The sequence below is a fragment of the Ictalurus furcatus genome, chromosome 7, assembly GCF_023375685.1.
Source record: "Ictalurus furcatus strain D&B chromosome 7, Billie_1.0, whole genome shotgun sequence".
Lineage (NCBI taxonomy): Eukaryota > Metazoa > Chordata > Actinopteri > Siluriformes > Ictaluridae > Ictalurus > Ictalurus furcatus.
The window spans coordinates 20209624-20231001 of NC_071261.1; the positions used below are offsets into that span (position 1 = coordinate 20209624).

Below are 21378 nucleotides of genomic sequence, written 5' to 3' on the forward strand. Positions count from 1 at the left end.
ACTGCCTCAGTGACTGGACAGCTTGCATTTATTGATTCAACTATGAATTCTGCATCATATGAAAAAGTGCTTGAAGAAAATGTGAGGCCATCTGTCTGAAAGTTGAAGTTGAACCCAAAGCAGGTTAAACAGGATAATGATCCTAAGCACACAAGAAAATCCAGCAAGGAATGGCTCAAAAAGAAGAAATGGAGGGTTATGGAGTGGCCTAGTCAAAGCCCGGATTTGAATCCCATTGAAATGTTGTGTGTGTGTAGGGGGGTGGGGGGTGATGGGGGGGGGGGGTGGATATTGAAAGAATATGAAAGAATATTGCATGGAAGAGTGGTCAAAAATTCCAGGAAGCCAATGTCAGAGACTCCTGGACGATTATGCAAAACGCCTACAAGGAGTTATTTCTGCTAAAGGGGGCAATACTAGATTCTGAGGCCAAGGGTATACTTACTTTTTCCACAGAAGAACATCACATCTATTGATATTTCTATTGAATAAATAATTGAAAAAAGCTAATTTCCCTTGTGGGTTTGTTCAGTTATATCAACTTCATTAATAGACACTGTTTCAAAGAGGATCAAATGTTTGCTTGTCCAAATATATATATAAAAAATCCAACAATTTCCATGGGGTGTATTTAATTTTTTTTTATCATGACTGTATATGCCCAATTGACTTCTTTTGAAGATGTTGATTAGTCTGAAGAACCCCAATCACGACTGTAGCGAGGTGCTCACAGCCAGGAGCCACTGGGGACTTATTCAGATCTCCCTCAATGTCCGTGATCTCCTACAGATGGTGAGGGTTTTTATCTCCTCCTTTTTCTTTCAAATTACTAACTTCCCCATTTTACACACAGTGATCAGAGTAAATCTTCCTTAACTGCACAAAGCAGAAAACTCACGTCCTGCATGTGTTTTTAGAGAGAGGCTTATCCAGAACTGAGCCTGAACTGCGGCCAACTTGGAATAGACGATCATGCGCATGTCCCCCCAGGTACTCTGTCATTCTGCCCATCCATCTGCGACTGGCTTGTCGTCTAACTTCTTTTGACCTGAATCCATCCAGTTCTTTGTCTCGTGCAGCGTAGTCATTTAAAGCATGTCCTTGAGATCACAGCACAAAATGAAAAACAGTCTCTCTGCTCTTTCGAAATGCCGCATGCATTGTTTTTAGCTTATATTTACCAGGACTTCATCAATACTTCAAAAACAGGAATTCATTCTAGTGATTGTTTGTTATTTTTATAAATCCCCTGTTTCTTATAGGACACCTAAAGAAATAGTGAGTATTTGGTAGCTGGACTGTAGTTACTGTAGGACTTTAAATGATGATATTATGTATAAAAACCAAACAGTGACCCTTAGTAAATGATTTCTGTGAAATTACAAGTAAAGGTCAGAGAATAAAAACTTCTATGGACAGTATTACAAGTTTTATACTGATTCCTGGCGGGATTATCCAAAAATTAAAAGCACTGCATATGAACAAAAAGATCACTTCTTGTATATAACAGTAGTTATATGATTAGTGCCTACAGTATTTCTACTCAGTCACACAAAGTGCTTACTGTTTACTCTTTTTTCTCATCTTCACACAGATTTGTTTGAAAATGAACACCTTCATATTGGAAAGAAAGGTAAAAAAAAAAAAATCAACAACAAAGCACAAGGATTACATAAATCTGTTCCTAAGTGGATCTTTGTTTAATAGCTGGTGGATGTCAGTATTTTGCTGAGAGTATTTGTGTAATGTCTGTCGTCCCAGTTTTAACTATACATGACACAGCTGGTTACCTGGTATTTCGAAAAGAGAGCAAACGGAGATGCCTTTTTTTATTTTATTTTTTTATTTTTATACACAATCCTCTTTAGACATACACATGTGCATCACACTCGTACACTCTCTCTCTCACTTCTCTAACATATTCATCCATTTTTTAAATACACAAGAACAACATACACATACCTTCAGCTCTCTCATCTTATTAATAATATAGAGGAGAGGAGGAAAAGTGACTGTGTGTTTATACTGGTTCATCCTGTTGTTCATACAGTCCATGAAAGTGAAGTGTATAGATTAACTTTATAGCGCTCACATACCGTTTTTAAGACTGTATGTATGAGAGTGTTTTTCTGTGTGTTAGTGTTGAGCGAACAGGACAGCATAGCCGCTCAGCACTACAGCAGACAGGGATGTCCCACTGGCCTTCGAGCGCAGCTATGGGCTCTGATCCTCAATGCCACTAATGAACCAGAGGTAACACATATTTCTTGCTACAGGTTTCCCTGTGCAGTTAAGCTTATAGTTAATAATCTAAGCAAATGTAACCATTGACAAAAAATACAGAGAGTGCCTTTGATATATGTAGTATGGAGATATACAAGTATATTCACTGCCAGTCAAAAACTTTTGAATACTCTATAGCTTATTGTTGGTTAAATAATATCATTTTAAATACTCTAAAATTAAAAAAAGGAATAGTTATGTCAATCAGTAAATGTTTATTACTAATTTCTTATTGAAGAGAAATTTTAGAAATTACTTTTTTTTTATATAACAATCTAGAATCTAATATAATCAGAAAAGGACATGAGTCCTATCTATTATTGTCTTTTTATCTGTAGGTTTATTGAGTTTACAAAGAGTGCTTGCGTTTAATAAAGCACAAGAGTCCCATTAGGATCTGAGAATGACCAGTTAATTCCATAAAGATTTAAGTTTCTTTTAATTACTATTCCATGTCATGGTCTGTGATAATAGTAGTGATCCAAACTATAATAAAACAAAAGAAATTCCAGGTGTTTTAAAACTTCTGATTCAGCAAACATGTGGAATCAAAACTGAACTTTTCCCATTTTTAGCACAAAATGCTATGTTTGGTGGAAAGCTTTAAAAAGTTTTTTTTTTTAAACTGATGCACTTCACAAAAATCACTTACATTCTATATATAATAATTAATAAAGTTTAAAGTATAAAAATAATCAAATCAATCTTCACAGTAAACATTTCCTGTTCTGAAAAAGGAATTTATTTTCCCAATTCCATTCCAATCTTTGGATTCCAAAATGCCATTTATTACAGGATCCGATATTCAATGTGTTTTCTCTGATCTCCAATCCACCATTTTTTGCTGGTATTTGTCCAATATTGATAACGGGTATCAGATCGATGCCATCTCTAGTGGAATCCCAACACTGATCATGGCCATGAGAACATCATCCCCACAGTGAAGCATGGTGCTGGAAGCATCATGTTGTGTGGATGCTTTTCATCAACTTGGACTGCGAAACTGGTCAGAGTTGAGGGCCAAATACAGGTTCATGCTAGAAGAAAATCTTTTCCAGTCTGCAAGAGACTTGAATATGTGGCAGCAGTTCACCTTAAAACAGGTACACTGGAGGAGGGGGGGGGGGCGGTGTTGAATACTTATGCAACCAACAAATGTCTGCTTTAAAAAGAAAACAAAACAAACCATTAGGGCTGCACAATTAATCGGATATCGATCGCGATTGTGATGTTGACTGCCCACGATTAAATGAACATGATCGACTGCGATATTAACGTTTAAAGTTCGTCCTCTGCTAATAGAAAACTCCGCTGCAGATCAAATCAAGCGCTTCCTACACTTACAGCTAATCACATAGAGCGGCGAAGGGGTGACATCATTTTGTAGTGCCTAAACCCATAAACGGGTTTAGCATTTTAGCGCTCGAGCTGCCAGTTTATCTGCGAGGGGAAAATCATGACATTAACATGATGCTAAATTGCACTACAGAGGTTGTCTGGGACATTAAACGTCATCACGCTGAACAGGAACAAACTTTACAGATAAACTCAGGGCTCTACAGTGCGACCATTTCACTCGCATTTGCGACTGAAAAGTACTTTGTGTGAGTGTGAATAAATATTTATTCGCACCGGTGCGAGTGACCTGTTCGGAGTTGTATAATACAATCGGAATAAAAACTACAGGAAGTCCAAAATGCATCTACACCGCGCAGCAGTTACTTTCACACTGCTTTTCATCTCCTCAGTCAACCAAACAAGTGTGGAAATACTGCAGAGAAGCCATTATGATGACGAGTAACACTGAACATCATCTGCTTCTCTCAAATTCCCAATCTCATAACCACCATCTTTTATTGATCCCGCAAAATAACCTGAACTTTAACCTGCTCCTGTAGACACAGCGGCGTCGGGCGGAGTAAATTAATAATAATGCTAACGCTACAAGGTGGGTTTAATTCAAACTTCTTTATTAAATAATTCCTCACCAATCATAATCAAGATTAGCAACTGTTTGGAAGGAGTACGCTGCTGCTCTCCTTCACGCTCTTCAGTAACTCAAATACATAGCGTATTCACTTCATTTAAACTCAGGATTGCCAGATATCACTAGAAAAGTCAGCTCCAGTTTCCATGTTTTGATTTAGTCCCCCAAAACACAATATTATCAGCAGACATGGCAACATTGTACTGGGGGAACCCATCTAAAAAGAACAACTGATAAACAAACAAACAAACAAACAAACAAACAGAAAACTAATAAAATGTAAAGAAAGAAAATGTGCTTAGTTATAAAGAAATCATTTAATATAAAAAATAGATATTATAATAACTTCATAAAATATAAATAAAATGAGAAATAAAATAATGTTTAATTACTATGGGTTGCATTTAATATCATTTTGACATTACGCTTAGTAAGCTATTTCTTTAGAAAGCTTTTAGCCTTTTTCCTAATATGGGTCATGCTTGTGTTAATCTACTTTTAACTGGGACTCTTTATTGTTCAAGATATTTAAAAATAAATATTTCATGCTTGTTTATTTATCAATTAACCAACAGTATTTCTCATTGCTATTATTTTAACTCAATTAACAGTGACCATGAGCAGAGAGCTTACATTTAACTGTTTATGACAGACCTCCTGATTAAAGCTTAAATTTAAAAAAGACTGGTATCTGGATCAGTTTCGGTCGAAAAATCCTGATTGGAGCATCAGTAATGAACACCGTTAAACTAAAGCGCTTTGCATCTGACGGGTAAATGAACTCACCCAATCACATCCTATATGAGATTATTCAGATATATACAATACACAGAGCGGTTGGAGAACTGACTCCAGCCAAGAACCATGACAGCGGAAAATTTCTAATAGTGTAGCTTTAAATATATTTAAGAGGAGCAGACTTCAAAGACTGAGCATTGATGTTTATTGTATTTGTTTATAAGGTGGAACAGGTTAACGGTTGTTTTTTGCATACAGTCTGTAAAATGAACTGAAAATATTACATTTAATTTATCAGAAGGTAAATTAATGTGTCATGGCTCACACTATGTTCCTAAATTCTGTCATAATTGACCAGCTCAAGTTTTCTCATACCTACTTGTGTGTTATATTGTGGCACATTAATGTTACCATCTCTAAAAAAACAAACAAACAAACAAAAAAAAACTTCAACTGTGCTCCTAATTGTTGTAATTAGGTGCACAAGTGCTCCTAAAAGAAACTGTCTTGCGTCTCTCCTCCTGTAAACACTGTTATTGCCTTTTCTGCATACGTCTGTATTGTTTTCATTTGGTTGCATATTGTTATATTTGATGCATATTTTCATTTGGTTGATGGCATTTTTATTTTTACTCATCCTATATTTTGGGTAAAATTTTAATTATATTTCGCTTCTACGAGATGCTACACTTTAAGGATCAGTCTAATTTGATGCCAAGATTTGTACTTTAGCAGGAATGTAGCAAAACATGGAGGTGAAAGCAGCGGTCTGTTTATTTAAATGTGAAAGTGCAATAAAAATATGTTGTCCCTAAAATCAATGAATAATCGTGATAAATAATCGTGATCTCAATACTGATCAAAATAATCGGGATTATCATTTTGGCCATAATCGTGCAGCTCTACAAACCATTAATGTCTATGGCTCTCAGACATGGAAACAGTGACAGCAGAGTTTTATTAACTTTTAAATGTACATCACATTGAATTAACTGTAAGCTCCACAAAAAAAGACATTTCCTAATATCTTAAGATCTTTGAGTTTACAGTCTAAATCCAAACCTGTCTATTCTTGTATTCAAGTGTGCAGTGATCTGACACATTTCCTGTTAATTATAGGAATGTTTAGCCTGGTTTGACATGCTCTGGCTGGTTTCCTCTTGCACTGTTTCACATCAGGTGACAAGACCTGTATTTGAGAGAACTCCGAAAACCGTTAACTACTTTTAAGTTTTTTTCCTTTGGTGAATTACTGTGCTGTTCTGACATAAACCAGACACTTGATGGCTGTAATTTATAGGTCTGGATATGAGCAAATTGTACCGTCAGTTTTCCACATCTTGCTTTTTCATGTTCATCCTTCATTTGCTGCCAAAGAAGAACAGGAAATGTTCTTGTTACTTCCTGCTCCCTGTTTGTTTTTATGCTTTGGCCAAGATAATAGATATCCTGATTACCTGTAATTCTCCTGACGTTGCAAGACTTTTTAGTGTGCTATTATCTGCAATTATATCATTGACTTGTTAGAAAATTAATGTTAATCATAAAGTTGGCCTCCATATCTAATATTGAGTCCTCTACATGTATGTGATTGGAAAGGTTGTCCAGTTATGTATAGGTGATTCTATAATGTGTATAACAATACTCTGGTTGTTTATTCTATTTGTTTTGAATTGCTTTTGGAAAAAAAGGGGGCAGCTTTAAAAGGTGGTAATGTTTGTCAGGGAATTGTGGGTAATGCTTTCAGCCACTTTAGTTTCTGACCTCACAATTCTTTCTAAAAAGACAAATCACAGCATCTTCAGGTTTAGCTTTATGGTATTCCATCATTCAGGTTCAATTCAATTACCTGCCTTTTCTTTATTTTTGCTAGGACATCATGCATTATGAGCAACTGAAGGCAGCAGTCATCCACCATGACCTGCTGGTGGATAATCTAATATATAAGGTACACATGCAGACACTCATACACGTTTGAGAAGTTTTAAAAGGTGCAGTTTATTCAGTAAAAATAGATTTTGTGGCTGCTTGATTTATATGACGTTTTAGGCGAATTGTAATATTTTTTGTCTTTGCTTAAAGTAAGCCTTTTAAAGTTTCTTTATTAGGTTTATAGTTCAACCAAAGTCTGGAGTCATTTGTTGTTCCAAGGTCACGTTTTCTTGAAATGGCTCTTTTAACGTATGAACGCAGATTAGATCTGGACAAAGGTTACAGTGCCTTCCACTAATATTGGCACCCATGGTAAATATGAGCATAGAAGGCTGTGAAAATTTGTCTTTATTGTTTAACCTTTTGATCTTTTGTTAAAAAAATTCACAAAAATTCTCTGCTCTCATGGATATCATTGCAACAATTGCAAATATACACACAAAAAAAAACTTTGTTAAATATAGGTATGGCAATTATTGGCATCCCTATGAATTCATATAAAAAATATATTTGAAGAATCCCATTTATAGTTAACATTTTTTTTAGTACACCTGGGTGACTAGGAACAGGAAATTGTTCAACCATGACTTCCTGTTTCACAGGGGTATAAATATGAGGTAACACAAAGGCCAAATTGCTTTAGTCATTCATAACAATGGGTAAGACCAATGAATATAGCTGTGATGTGCAGCAAAAGGTTGTTGAGCTTCACAAAATGGGAAGTGTCTATTAGAAAATAGCACAAACATTGAAAATGCCCATTTCCACCATCAGGGCAATAATTAAGAAGTTCCAGTCAACTGGAAATGTTATGAATCAACTTGGAATGTGTGTCTATATTGTCTCAATGCACTGTGAAGAGGATGGTTCGAGTGGCCAAAAAATCTCCAAGGATCACAGCTGGAGAATTGCTGACGTTAGTTGCGTCTTGGGATCAGAAAGTCTCCAAAGCTACAATCCGAAGTCACCTACATCACCACATGTTGTTTGGAAGGGTTTCAAGAAAAAAACCCTACTCTTATCCAGACAACTCGAGCATCTTCAGTTTGCCAGACACTACTGGAACTTCAAATGGGATCGGGTTCTATGGTCAGATGAATCCAAAATAGAGCTTTTTGGCAATAAACACCAGAGGTGGTTTTGGTGCACACAGAGAGGTAGCCATATGGAAAAGTACCTCATGCCCACAGTTAAATATGATGGTGGCTCTTTAATGTTTTGTGGCTGTTTTTCTGCCAGAACACCTGGACATTTTGTTAGGATACATGGTATCATGGACTCTATCAAATATGAACAGATATTAAATGAAAACCTGACTGCCTCTGCGAGAAAGCTTAAAATGGGCCGTGGTTGGATCTTCCAGCAGGACAGTGATCCAAAACATACATCAAAATCAACACAAAAATGGTTTACTGACCACAAAATCAAGGTCCTGCCATGGCCATTCCAGTCCCCTGACTAGAAACCCATAGAAAACCTGTGGGGTGAACTGAAGAGGAGAGTCCACCAGCGTGGACCTTGAAATTTGAAGGATCTGGAGAGATTCTGTATGGAGGAATGGGCTCATATCCCTTGCCATGTATTCTCCAACCTCATCGGGCATTATAGGAGAAGACTCAAGCTGTTATCTTGGCAAAGGGAGGTAGCACAAATTATTGACTAAAAGAGTGCGAATAATTGTTGCACACATATATTTAACAAAGATATATTTTTTGTTAAAGCTGTTTGATAAAATTGTTTGATATCCATGAGAGCAGAGAATTTTTGTGAATACAATAAAGACAATTTTTCACAGCCTTCTTTGCTCATATTTACCAAGGGTGCCAATACTGTATGTGATAGAAGCTATTAGAGAAATCACTTTACTAGATTTAAAATCACTTTTTATTACTTCAATATTAGTATTCTCTGTGGTTGGTAGTCAGATGTGATCTTGATTTAGATTTGTTAGGCAATTATCAAATCATGACTGATAATTAGCCTGATAATTGAGCTAAATATAATGCTTAATGAAATAAAATACAATGCAATTGTGCTTCTTTTCTGTTGATCTAAGGATGTGAAGCTGACTGCAAGTAATGATGACTATTACTTTGTATTTGAAGACTTTCTGTATCAGGTGAGAGTTAGTTGAACTCACAGCACATGTCTTTTCCCAACATAAATACAACCTGCAGTTTAAAAAAAAATCTGGCTGGGGACCAACCAAATGTCCCGACAAGGACAAAACTGTCAGATATTCCTATCCCACCCCTACCAAACACACACACACACACACACACACACACACACACACACAAATAATATCTGGAAAAAACAAATAGTAATATGATCACATTACTTTTAGACTACTTCCAAGTGATGTATTTGACTTCATATATCATTGTAACCAATATTTTTACATTGCTTTAATAAAACAGTTGATGAAATTTATGTTCATGCACACTGTATTTCTTTTCATAACTTTTCTTTTGCCATAGAGAGAGATGTGTGTGTCATGTTAACTTCTAAAGGACATCCATTCAAGCTCACATTTCTTACCTCATGATGATACGCAGAACATGCTGGCCTGCGCAATGCCAAAAAGTGGATGAGCCTAAAATGTATTCAGTCACAGATAAAGACTCAGACATTGGGATTTTCATGGATTGTTTCACCTATAGTTAAACTCGTGTTTTTTTTTTGTTTTTTTTTTTTTGGTGGCTTAAATATATCTGACCCAAATTCAGCTGTATGTAATTAATTCTGTCAGCGCTGATGGCAGAACCAACTCAAAAGATCAATCTGGTACTTAAAAGTACTAATGTGTAGTGAAACTTTAGCACTGAACAGAAATAGAGAAATGTCGCAAGCGCAGATCCATCCCAGGCCACAGGTGTGAAATGATTAACAGCAGCAGGCTGAGCATAAATATTGATTTTTGTACGAAGTTTCCGAATAGATAAAATCATGTTGTCTTTTGATATGTTGTGTAATAGCAATGCTGTTTACAGCCAGTATTTCAACAGTTGAGTTGCACACGTGTTTCACTTATAATTAAAATAATTTATAGATTTATTTATTTATTTATTTACAAACTTTTTCAATAGGCTTTCTGTGCTTAAAGCATTTGATTAGTAAAAGCACTGAAATGACCGGCAATGCACCACCTGGGAAAAAAAATTCTGTTCCTTTTGTTCCTATTACTAGAGATCTTGGGAAATGATGAATGACATCTGCTACTGGAGGCTGTGCATGTGATCTTAAGTACACCGCTCTTCAAATTGCACCTGAGCAATTTGCCATAGATGTAAAAGAAATCATTCAAAATAGAATTCAGTAGCCATGAGACTTGGCTGTGTGTGTGTGTGTGTGTGTGTGTATGCAGGTTTGTGAGGACAAAATGTACCCATAATGATAGTAATTCATGACAATTTGTGTGTTCTTTAACAGGTTCTCCTTTGTTTTTCTCGAGACAATGCAGTTCTGGAGCATTTTAGCTACAATAGTGCCACTCCTCCCAAATCCTACATCCAGGGTAATGTCCTCATAAGTGCATGTCTCTCAATTTGAGTGTGTGTGTTTGAATGTGCATTAGAGAGTGCATTAGTGTGTGGTGTTGTGCGTTGCCTGTATTAGAGTAACACAGTGAGTTACCTAGTTACATTATTATGTTAGATTATTGTGTTAGTGTATTACAACAAAGAATGTGTTAATTAAGGAATAAAACATAAATGAGCATACTGTTATAGTATGGGAAAACGATCCACGACTGGGTGCTGTGATGTGGCGCAATGCGACATTGAGTTAGTGTTACCATGCCAACGTTATTATTATTATTTGATTATTATTTTTACTATAACAGCACATCTCGGTGTGTTTTACTCCTCTTATACCGCAGCAGGTCGTCAACAGTTACTATTTTTAACAAGTCATGCATTTCACCAGTACTGTGGCTTAGAGGTTAGCACACTTATCTCGCATCTCCAGGTTAGCGGTTTGAGTCCTTCCTCCACCCTGTGTGCAGGGGTTTCCTCCAGGTACTGCAGTTTCCTTCCCCAGTCCAAAGACATGTGTTGTAGGCTGATTGGCATCTATAAATTGTCCGAAGTGTGTGAGTGTGTGTGTGTGATTGTGCCATGCGACGGATTGGCACCCTGTCCAGGATGTCCCCCGCCTTGTGCCCAGGGATAGGCAGTACAGAGAATGGATGAATGTCTTTTTTCTTTTTTTTTTAACTTAGTAGTTAAAAAAAACAAGAAACGTCCTGTTATCACTTACATTATCACTTACATTATAGAAGCTACATTATGGAAGCTCCTCACTTTGGCTTGAAATTAACAAGACATAAAAATGCAGCTTGTCATGTTGGAGATTATAAAATAATCCAGCATACTAGCTCCTGGAAAATTAGCTGTCACTATACAAACAATAATGTATTGAAATTAGTGCATTAATAAGATCCTGTGATTTGCAGCCAGCATTAAGTGTCTGAGTCGAGCTGTAATAGAAATTTAATCAGCACCACCTTCGGACCAATCAGAATTGAGAACTCACCAGCACTGTGCTGTACTTTGTGTTGTGTGTCTTTTGTTTTTGTATCAGTTATCCTCCTAATCAATAAAACAATATGTTTTCTTCAGGCAAGACTGGTGCAGAGGAGTTTGCTGTGGTGTATCCTCCAAATGGTACTTTTCAAGTTATCTATTCCCTGCTTTAAATATCTGTTTCACCTGTAATGGGTTTCTCTCATAGCCATAATACATACTCCTACTCAGTGCCGCTTTAACTACAGTGCAGCAGCTATTCAACAGCAACAACTCTCTCAACTGTTTTCTTTTAGGTGTTATCCCATTCCATGGCTTCTCAATGTATGGTGAGTTTGAAGACATTTCATTCTGTGCATTAAACCTGTGTCCCTGGCTACTTTAATTGGAACACCTGCTCATTTGTGCAATTACGCAATCAGGGAATCATGTGCTCACTGAAACTGGACAGTTGAAGATTGGATAAAGTCCAGAAAACAGGTGATGTTTTTTTCCCCCAATCATCAACTGTCCAATTTCGGTCATGCTGTGCCAACTGTACGTTTAGATTCCTGTTCTTGGCTGACAGATATGGAATCCGATGTTGTAGCTCTTCCTCCTCGATGTTCGACACGCTGTGTGTTCTGAGCTGCTTTTATGCTCACCATGGTTGTACAGAGTGGTTATTTGAGTTTCCGTAGCTGTTCTGTAAGCTCAAACCTGTCTGGCTATTCTTCTCTGATCTTTCATCAGCAAAGCGTTTCCTGCCACAGAACTGCTGATCACTTCTTGTTGTTGAAACTCTAGAGACTGTTGTGAATGGAAATTCCAGGAGATTTTTTGAAATACTCAAACAATCCTGTTGTACCAACAATCGTGTAATGGTCAAAGTCACTGAGATCCCATTTTCTCCCCATTCTGATATTTGATGTGAACTGAAGCTCTTTTATCTGCATGATTTTATTCACTGCCCTGCTACCACATGATTGGTTGATTGGCTGACTGCATGAATGAGCAGAGATTACAGGTGTTATTAAATTGACCATTGAGTATATTCTGTGTGTGTGTGTGTGTGTGTGTGTGTGTGTGTGTGTCATGCAGTGGCTCCCCTGTGTTTCTTGTACAATGAGCCGTCTAAGCTGTACAGCGTATTCAGAGAGATGTATGTGCGCTACTTCTTCAGACTGCACTCCATATCCTCCTCCCCCTCAGTAAGCACATGTTACAGAACGTCTCATTATGTGGCTGGTAGGTGTGTTTTTCAAGGTCTGTAAATGTTCGTGTGTGTTTGTGTGTGTGTTGCACAGGGTATAGTTTCTCTTTGTCTGCAGTTTGAGAGGTTACTCCAAACCCATCTCCCCCAGCTCTTCTATCATTTACAAGAGATCGGGGCCCAACCGTAAGTCTGAAGCACAGTATATCCCCCTTATGTGTTGTATAGTATTTTGTGGGTCATTGAATATATTATGCAATGGTTAAGGTTCTGGGTTACTGAACAGAAGGTCAGGGGATCAAGCCCCAGCACCCCCAAGCTGCCACTGTTGGGCTCTTGAGCAAGGCCCTTAACCCTCTCTGCTCCAGGGGCGCTGTATCATAGCTGACCCTGCGCTCTGACCCCAACTTCCGAACAAGCTGGGATATGTGAAACACAGAATTTCACTGTGCTGGAATGTATATGTGACAAATAAAGGCTTCTTCTTTTCTCTTCTCTAATACTGGGTCAGTGTATTGATAGTCAATTTAGATTTACATTTGCATTAGAGACCATTAGTAGAAACCTTTTGTGAGTAATAGTACTGTCTGATGTTTATATGTTTGTTTATTATTACATGACCTGCAAAGATTGCTTTAATATTTCATCATACTCTGGCTAGTCAGATACAATCAGTCCCAGAAGCAAAAGACCATCTTCTTGGATTCACTATTCAAATGGCACCATCTAGTGTTTTTGACGTGCACATACAAGTCTCTCCGCCTCATTAAAAAAAAAAAAAAAAAACATATCAGAAATTCTTAAATTACGTTTTGGGCATTTTTACCCAGTTTACTTCTAGTGTTTGTCCCACCAGCAATTTATTTATTTAATTTATTATTTTTTTTTATAAACTATTGCACAGCATTTCCAGACCTAGGCACTAACATGGGACACACATGAAGAACTCACAATCTTTGGACAATAGGGTGAACACTTTTGCCATCAAGCCACTTGGGATTAGAGCTTTGAAAAAGCGACATTTTGAAAAAATATCTAAGCTTTCATACTGGTGATAAATTAAGTTTTCCCCCTCAGATTGCGTATCGCCTTTAAGTGGATGGTTCGGGCTTTCTCTGGCTATCTATCCACTGACCAACTCTTGTTGCTATGGGACCGTATCCTTGGCTACGAGTCCTTAGAGTTAGTAGCAGGTGGGTCAATCCTTTGACTTACAGTCAGAAACTATTTGCTTAAACTTGTATACGGATCACTTTTAACACTTTTTTCTTGACAGACTCTGAATAAATAAATAAATATATTCATAATGTTTTTCTTGTATAGCTTTCAGTTTTTTCTTTTTTTGTTTTTTTTTTAAAACCTGAATTTCAATGTGCTGTCCTTTTATAAATGGTACAGAAACGAAGCCTGTCATTTGTACACTAACATTTGATTGGCTGTCCTTCTCATTTCCTTTCTAGTTCTGGCGGCTGCCGTCTTCATGTTCCGGGCTGAAAATCTGATGGAGGTGACGTCACTGGCCTCAGCGGAGGTGAGCGTGTGTGCATGAGAGAAGGCGAAAGGTACTGAAATAGCGTGTTGACTCGCAGCCAGCATCAGTAACCCAGTCTCCCTAAGGCACGTCTTAGAATCGCTGGCCTGGACGTTTTTAAATTCAGACCACCCTCCCTCCTGGCCCCAAGTGTCTAGATCCAAATGCATTACTGCTTGCAAAAAAGCAGATTTGTGTGTTTTTCTATAGAGAGTAAGTTTCTTTAACATGTTATTTCCGAGGCTTATACGGATTATGTTTAGTTTGCTGCTAATGTAGAATGCACATGTGTGTATGGATAGTGTTTTCCCATTGACTCGAAAAAGATTCCTACAATATTTTTAATTAGTAACACTTTAACATAGTGGACTGTCACATGAATAGCTAGCATTTTAAGAACAGCATCATTTGTTGCTGTCTCAGGCGACAGTTGGATTGACAGCTGTAGTAAAATTTCATCTGAGCCGCTGGCGGTGGCCATAACACACTGACGCACGGCCTTGAGGCGAAGAAGGGAAGATGCTGCTGCGCTCTATCTGCCTGCTCACATAGCACCTGGCCCTGCTGAAGAACATATCATAATATACAATATTTTTAGCACCTAGGGCCTGGGGTCTGAAACTGTAGAAGCCTGCAAACATGATAGGAGCCTCTAAATTTACTTGCCACCATGCCTAAAAGGCCAGAGCTTGAGAATGCTAATGTAGAATGCATAACCCATTCTCAAGCTCTGGCCTTTTAGGCTTTATGGCAAGTAGATGAATTGATTGCACTTCCACACCTTCCTCCATTGTTCAGCATCAGGGTCTGCAGAGCCTGCAGTGCCTACTCATTTATGCCCTCTTAGGGTGGCATCTCTGGACACCGTTTTCTGAAGCAGAAACAGAACGTCATGGTTTTGAGGTGATTTAAGTAAAACACTTTATTATAAATTAAGTAAAACATTTATTATCTTGGGTAAAACATGAGCAGGTGTGCTGTTTGAGGAAAACGATCAAGGACGGGGTGGTGTAACACTGTTACCCCCTGGTAGGGCTGGGCCGTATCGTATCCTCCATGATATACTGGTACAGTTCCTCCCCATGATAATAATTTGTCATCTTGCGATAATGTCGATATAGTTGATGACGTGTTTACATGCCGCAACGTGGGCGTTTCACATATAGAACGAGAACAGGCATGGCGGAAGACAAGGTTCCAGCCCTACACGAGGATGAAGAATTAATCCCCCCAAAAGGAGTTTCCTCTGTAATATGGAAGTGGTTCGGATACAGAAGTTCAGATGTGAATCAAACGTCTGTGATTTGTAAAGTGCGTCTGTGATTTGTAAAACCCATATGAACAAAGGGTGGAAACGCATCAAATTTGTTCCACGACCTACAAGCAAAAACACAGACCACTGTATACTCATGTGACTTGTGGCCAAAAAAATAGTGTTGAATGTTACTTTCTTCATATTTGTTACTGCAAAATATGCCATGAAATATCGTGATATAGTTTTAAGTCTATATCGCCCATCCCTACCCTCTGGAAATGGATTATTTTCCAATGACACATATACCAATGTGTCTTACACCACAGAGGAATAGTTTTATTCATAATGAACAGTAAGATACTCTGTCCTCCCCCATGTTTGGAAACTTACCGATTGTTACAAAGCACTGACACTGAAGACTCCTTCCATAAATGTTACAGAAATGTCTCCTAACGGAAATTGTCCATATCAACAGTTATGCACTTTTCTTTGTTACGCAACGAGATTTTTCTTAAACACATTATCAGTCTTAGTTTACGTGGAGTGTCCACTATACAAGTCCCTGTGTATGAGCTGTTATTGTAGAAACGATAACAGCGCATTAATATAAACCTGCCATTTTTGTTACCGCCAGAACTGTAGTCAGTGCCGTTCTTTTATATAGAATGAATCACTGTCTTCTGATTTGGGAATTCGACAGCAGGGTGGTATAACAGTATTTCATAGACGTGAAGTTTTTTAAGGGGGTTTGTGTCACACCCATAGCATTAGAATTGAGTAAACGCAAACAGCTTAAACTCATACAATGAATTGAACATGGCTCAGTTCAATTCCTAACACATCCTGTTGTGATGTGCTTTGAAGATCCTCATTATAAAGAATAAAATGGCTTTTGTGTAAAGTAGCTTTCCCTGTGTGCCCTGACCCCATTGTGGCATACTGTACATCAATGTTTTGTTCATAAATGTTGCATTGAAATGGCGGTTTAACGTCTCCTTTGGTTATTTATCGTGTCCTTTTTTGTCACAGGCTGTACTTGCTGACCTTTCTACCCTTAAGGTCCTGCCCCTCCTGCAGATATTCCTCTTTGCTACAGGCATCTGAGGAGCATGTTGTGTGGATGCGTGTCATCTCGAAGGGATCAGCTGTGTCCATGACAACCAAGTCAAGTGACAAGCGTGTTGATGTAGAAGTGGCAGTGTATGAATTCTCCGTGCCATGAAATCAAAAAGGTTGGCTTTTAATCAGTCTGCATGTTCCAGCAGGTCTATAGTGAATATACTGCTTTACAGGATTTAACACTGACATACCTTCATGATGGATTGTGTCATATTACATCCTTAATAGTATTTGTAACAAGTATGGGAATAACAGCTGCTTTCACCAGTGACAGATGTATTACTGATCTACAGTGCCCTTCAGAATTATTTCTGGAAAATGAGCTTAATTAATATATGTAGTAAGTGATACAGGATACTATATAGTTTTCATGAGTAGTGCATTTTTTTTTTTTTTTCAGTAAAACAAAACACTGTTTCAAAATTGTGGCACACTTGCGGTTTAATTATTACACAGTCCCTCCAGGATTTCGCGATCTTCAGAGGATATTCGGAGGAGCTCGCAAATTTTCCGCAGATTTGGGCCAAGACGGGTCATGTGACGTCATCACGAAACACGTACAGCCAAAGCCCTCTTCGATTCATGTGCGTCGAACATGAGTACAGCTAAAAGGTCTCGTTTGCCAACAAACATCACTGCGAAAAACTATTTTACCAATTCAAGTAGTTTTCTGCAAAAAATATAAATAAAGCACAAAAAACTCCGCAAGTTGTATCACAAATTTTGAAAAAAATAAGTCACAGCAAAATCAAGCATTTTTGGCCACAACAATCACAAAAAACTCTGCTGAATCCTGTACAGACTGATTACAGCACTGACTGTAATCCCTGTTGACGGATGTCAGAATGGTTTTATATTTTATGTTCGAGGTAAACAGACCTCCTTTATGTCCTCCTACCCAGGGTGTATCTCCACCTCACGCTCAGTCAGGCTCCAGCACGACAATTTTAAGGATAAAGCGGTTACTGCATATGAAGCAAGGAATGAATTTTTTTTTCAAGAATAAAAAGCTTATTACCAGCCATCCATTTTCTGTACCGCTTATCCTACACAGGGTCACAGGGGAGCCTGGAGCCTATCCCAGGAAACCCAGGGCATAAGGTGGGGGACACCCTGGATGGGGGTGCCAACCCATCACAGGGCACAATCGCATACACATTCATACAAACCACCATGTGTTTGTACTGGGGGAGGAAACTGGAGTACCTACAGTACAGGGAGAACATGCAGGCTCCATGCACATAGGGTGGTGGTGGGATTTGAACCCCCAACACCAGAGGTACGAGGCAAGCATGTTAACCACTAAGCCACCATTTCCCCCCCTTCACACGTTTATGAGAGGAAATACTATCATTTAAAAAGTAGTTCCTATGGGAATGTTTTTCATCAGATCAGTTGTTTGAGTGGAATCTTTGTGTATTGTCTTTATTTTATATTGTTCATTTTCCTCATTTCTATGAAGGGTGCACTATAAATAACAGTACGCTTATAATAATAGGCTTAAATAATGTATTACAAACATTTATGAAGTATGCTATAATCTGTTTCCAGAAGTGGAAGAAGAAAATCCATGCAGTAATACAGAAGACTAGGAAATAATGTCACTGATAATTCATTAGCGCCATAAACTCACTTGTGGTATATAGTGCCAGACATTTTAAAGGTATACACTGATTAGACGTGTGCCTAAGATGAAACAAGCTTTCTATTAAATGCCTGTATGTACATAGTTACAGTTTTAAGTGCAAACATTTTGTTTTTATTGTGTTCACAGCTTCTTTATTACATATCTAGGCCTTTTTTTTTATTTTATTTGTGATGCACAATATGTAAGCAAAGGGCCATATGCATATGCTTGAAAAAGTCACATTATTATATGAGTTATGAAAAACAAGCATGTTATTACGTGACATGTAAATCTGCCTGAAGCCTATGATGCAGATTTCGCTTGTACTGGGTCATTACATAAAACCCCCATCATATATTCTCAGAACAGGAATGATCCTACTACTGTATGTTGTATTGCTGCACAATGTCAATATGTTCAACATGTCAATAATTACATTTCTGAAGTTTTATTGAAACTACACTACTACTTTGATTATTCTTCAGTATTTGTTTTCCAAGCTTCAACAAATGAAGAATGCCTTTTTATTCTTTATACGATTTTTAAACAGACTTTTAAGTTTAGGTTTGTAGAATGACTATTGCAGAATGACACGTTTGAAAGCTGTTATAAAGATCCATACACGTTTATTAATTTACAATTACAATGTAATTTAGACAGTTTGGTGTCTTTTTTATTGTTGTTATCTTGTAGAAGCTTAAATTATATGTACGGAATAAAACATTATGCTGTTATAGGAAAATAATCAACATTGAGGTGGCGTGATGCAGCATTACTGTTACCACCCCATAGTTTATTATTGTCAGATAAAAGCACATCTGCAAGTGCTCTATTCCTCTTATACCACGGCAATTTGCCAAAATTATTATTATTTTTTTTAATCTGTTTAGGAATGACACGTTGTACACATGTATCTGTTTATGGTTACGTTTAATGTTGTGGAATATCTGCTGAACAAGTTAGTTCCTGTTTTCAGTTCATTATAGCAGCGATAAACAGCTGTTCCTTTTTTTTAACAAGTTAACAAGGCTTTAATAAAATGAAATAAAAGAAAAAAACACAAAGATCTGTCTTGTAAAAAATGCTTAAAAATTCTGACACTGGATTCTTGTTCCAAAAATGCTAAATAAATGTCTGCTCACAGAAAACTTTACACTATCAACAGTGACGGGTTTTTAAATTTTACTTGTTTGTGTGTCCACCAAACAAATCCCTATGAATTACCTGTTACTATCGAAATGTTAACGTATTAAAATCATCACATTAATATAAACCTGTAATTTACCTTGGAGCCAGGACTATTGTCAGAGTCACTGTTATAGAAAATGAATCAACATCCTCTGACCAGTCAGAATCGAGAATTCTGTATGGCACATTTGCTTATATTTGTCATTAGCATTTATCATATCATATATTTATCAATGTTCATGCTAATTAGGATTTCAAAAATAATTAGCCTATTTAACTGCCTCTGACTGCCCAAAATCATTCATACTATACTAATTCATAGAAGAAAATAATATGCAACATTTGGCTAACACTGGCTATGACCGAAAACATTACTATGCATGCTATGAATAATAATACATCAGCCATTGCTTACATACCTATGTTGGCCTTTTTGACAAAATATTTAATTAGTTCGTTTGTAGGTTTAGACCTAGTTAATGTTAGCATCATTAACTTAGCAGAAAGGCACCCTGGCTTATAGTAAAGCACTCTCTTAACTTCTTTGCCATGTGCTTAGCCTGTCTATATCCCCCTGCTAGCTGCTTGGCTGTCTGCCTCCTTCGCTCCTGCCTGTGTGCTCATATCAAATTATGCCTGTCTTCAATTTTTCTGAGCTGCTTCTCTCTCCCTGTGCCTCACACACACACATACACATAGGCTCTGCAAGGTGGCGTTTCTGGGCCCATCTGCCACCTGTTTGTGCAGCTTCCCATGCCATGACCTGCTTATCGCTTATGAATCCCTGCTAGTTTTTAAAACTCTGTAATTCTTGTATTGAACTTCACTTAGCGTTGCCTAGAGGGTTTGGTAGTTTTCAGCCCGCCATTCAAAATCGTTCTAAAAAACAACAACAAATTTGAGTCCAAAATGAGATCAGAGTCATTTACATTTTTTCTGTGTTTCTTGTGTTTTTCATTTTAGTTTCATAATTAAGAACCATAAATTAAGCTTTTTATACTATTAAAGGTTACAAACAACACTGTCACTAAAATTAAACCCGGATGTGGATGTTGAAAAACAGTTCTAGTGGGTGTGATACGCTCTCTCACCAGAAGTGAATAAAATGACAAAGGTTTAATCTAATAGGCCTATTAGGTGCAGAAAGATGTCAGCTGGGCTCTGTTATTAAAGATGAATAGTTAAGCAATACAGTGTTATTTTTTAAATGTACTGGATTGTGGGTAAACCAAATTAAATTGATTACATTCCAATGACTCTATATAATAGTTTACAATGTGGTGATTTACTCTGTAGCCACTAAATCCCATTGTGCAGTTTTAAAGCCTTTTTTTGGTCAAATTGAATGTCGCCATGTTGTCCGAGTCCATCTTGGCTGGATGGACAATGCGTCTACTTCTCGCCCCCCATATTGGTCGTGGACACGCCCCTGCTTAATGCCGGTAGTGCATTTTGTGAGCTATTAAATGCACTTTGAGAGCTATTACCTGAAATGCAACGTAAGATGGCGCATCGAATGCGGTAAGTACAGCATTATTCATTGATATGTAAAATGCTAAACTGTATGATTTTACAATTGTCAGAAAAAGATTTTAAAGCTACCATTTGCTAGCTAGGTGACACTCACTAAATCATCATGTTAATCAAAGTAATGTAAGTACAAGTAACTAATGTACCAGCTGAACTATACTGGTAAACAGCAGTCAACGTTTACACTTAACCTAAATACTTAAAATGTAAGTTATTCTTCTCTTCCATTCACTAACATGGCAATGGACGAGGTTAGAAATTGTACTAGAGTGCCTCAGAGACATTTTGGCTTAATTCTTAAACCCCTGTTACAATGTCCATGCTTATATACAATCATTGGTCACCCATGGTAATATATGATGCTTATGATGCTAATGATGCTTGTTTTCCAGCATAAATTAAGTGAAGAAAGATTGGGGGAAAGCATCCAATCTGGCAACATTATTCACCCCATAATCCAGCATTACACC

At 37.5% G+C, this 21378-nt stretch overlaps 1 protein-coding gene across 1 annotated transcript in view; it reads left to right on the plus strand.

The window, feature by feature from the left end:
- The window catches only part of tbc1d19 (TBC1 domain family, member 19), a 36525-nt gene extending 16466 nt beyond the window's left edge, over positions 1-20059 (plus strand). The window contains exons 8-21 of the mRNA XM_053629230.1: positions 682-792; positions 918-990; positions 1595-1633; positions 2141-2253; positions 6882-6956; positions 8997-9059; positions 10373-10457; positions 11563-11607; positions 11763-11795; positions 12547-12656; positions 12753-12844; positions 13736-13851; positions 14119-14189; positions 16474-20059. Coding sequence (XP_053485205.1) covers positions 682-792; positions 918-990; positions 1595-1633; positions 2141-2253; positions 6882-6956; positions 8997-9059; positions 10373-10457; positions 11563-11607; positions 11763-11795; positions 12547-12656; positions 12753-12844; positions 13736-13851; positions 14119-14189; positions 16474-16548 — 1101 coding nt within the window. The 3' untranslated portion in view covers positions 16549-20059. The remainder of the gene's footprint in view (positions 1-681; positions 793-917; positions 991-1594; positions 1634-2140; positions 2254-6881; positions 6957-8996; positions 9060-10372; positions 10458-11562; positions 11608-11762; positions 11796-12546; positions 12657-12752; positions 12845-13735; positions 13852-14118; positions 14190-16473) is intronic.
- Positions 20060-21378: the final 1319 nt, after the last annotated feature.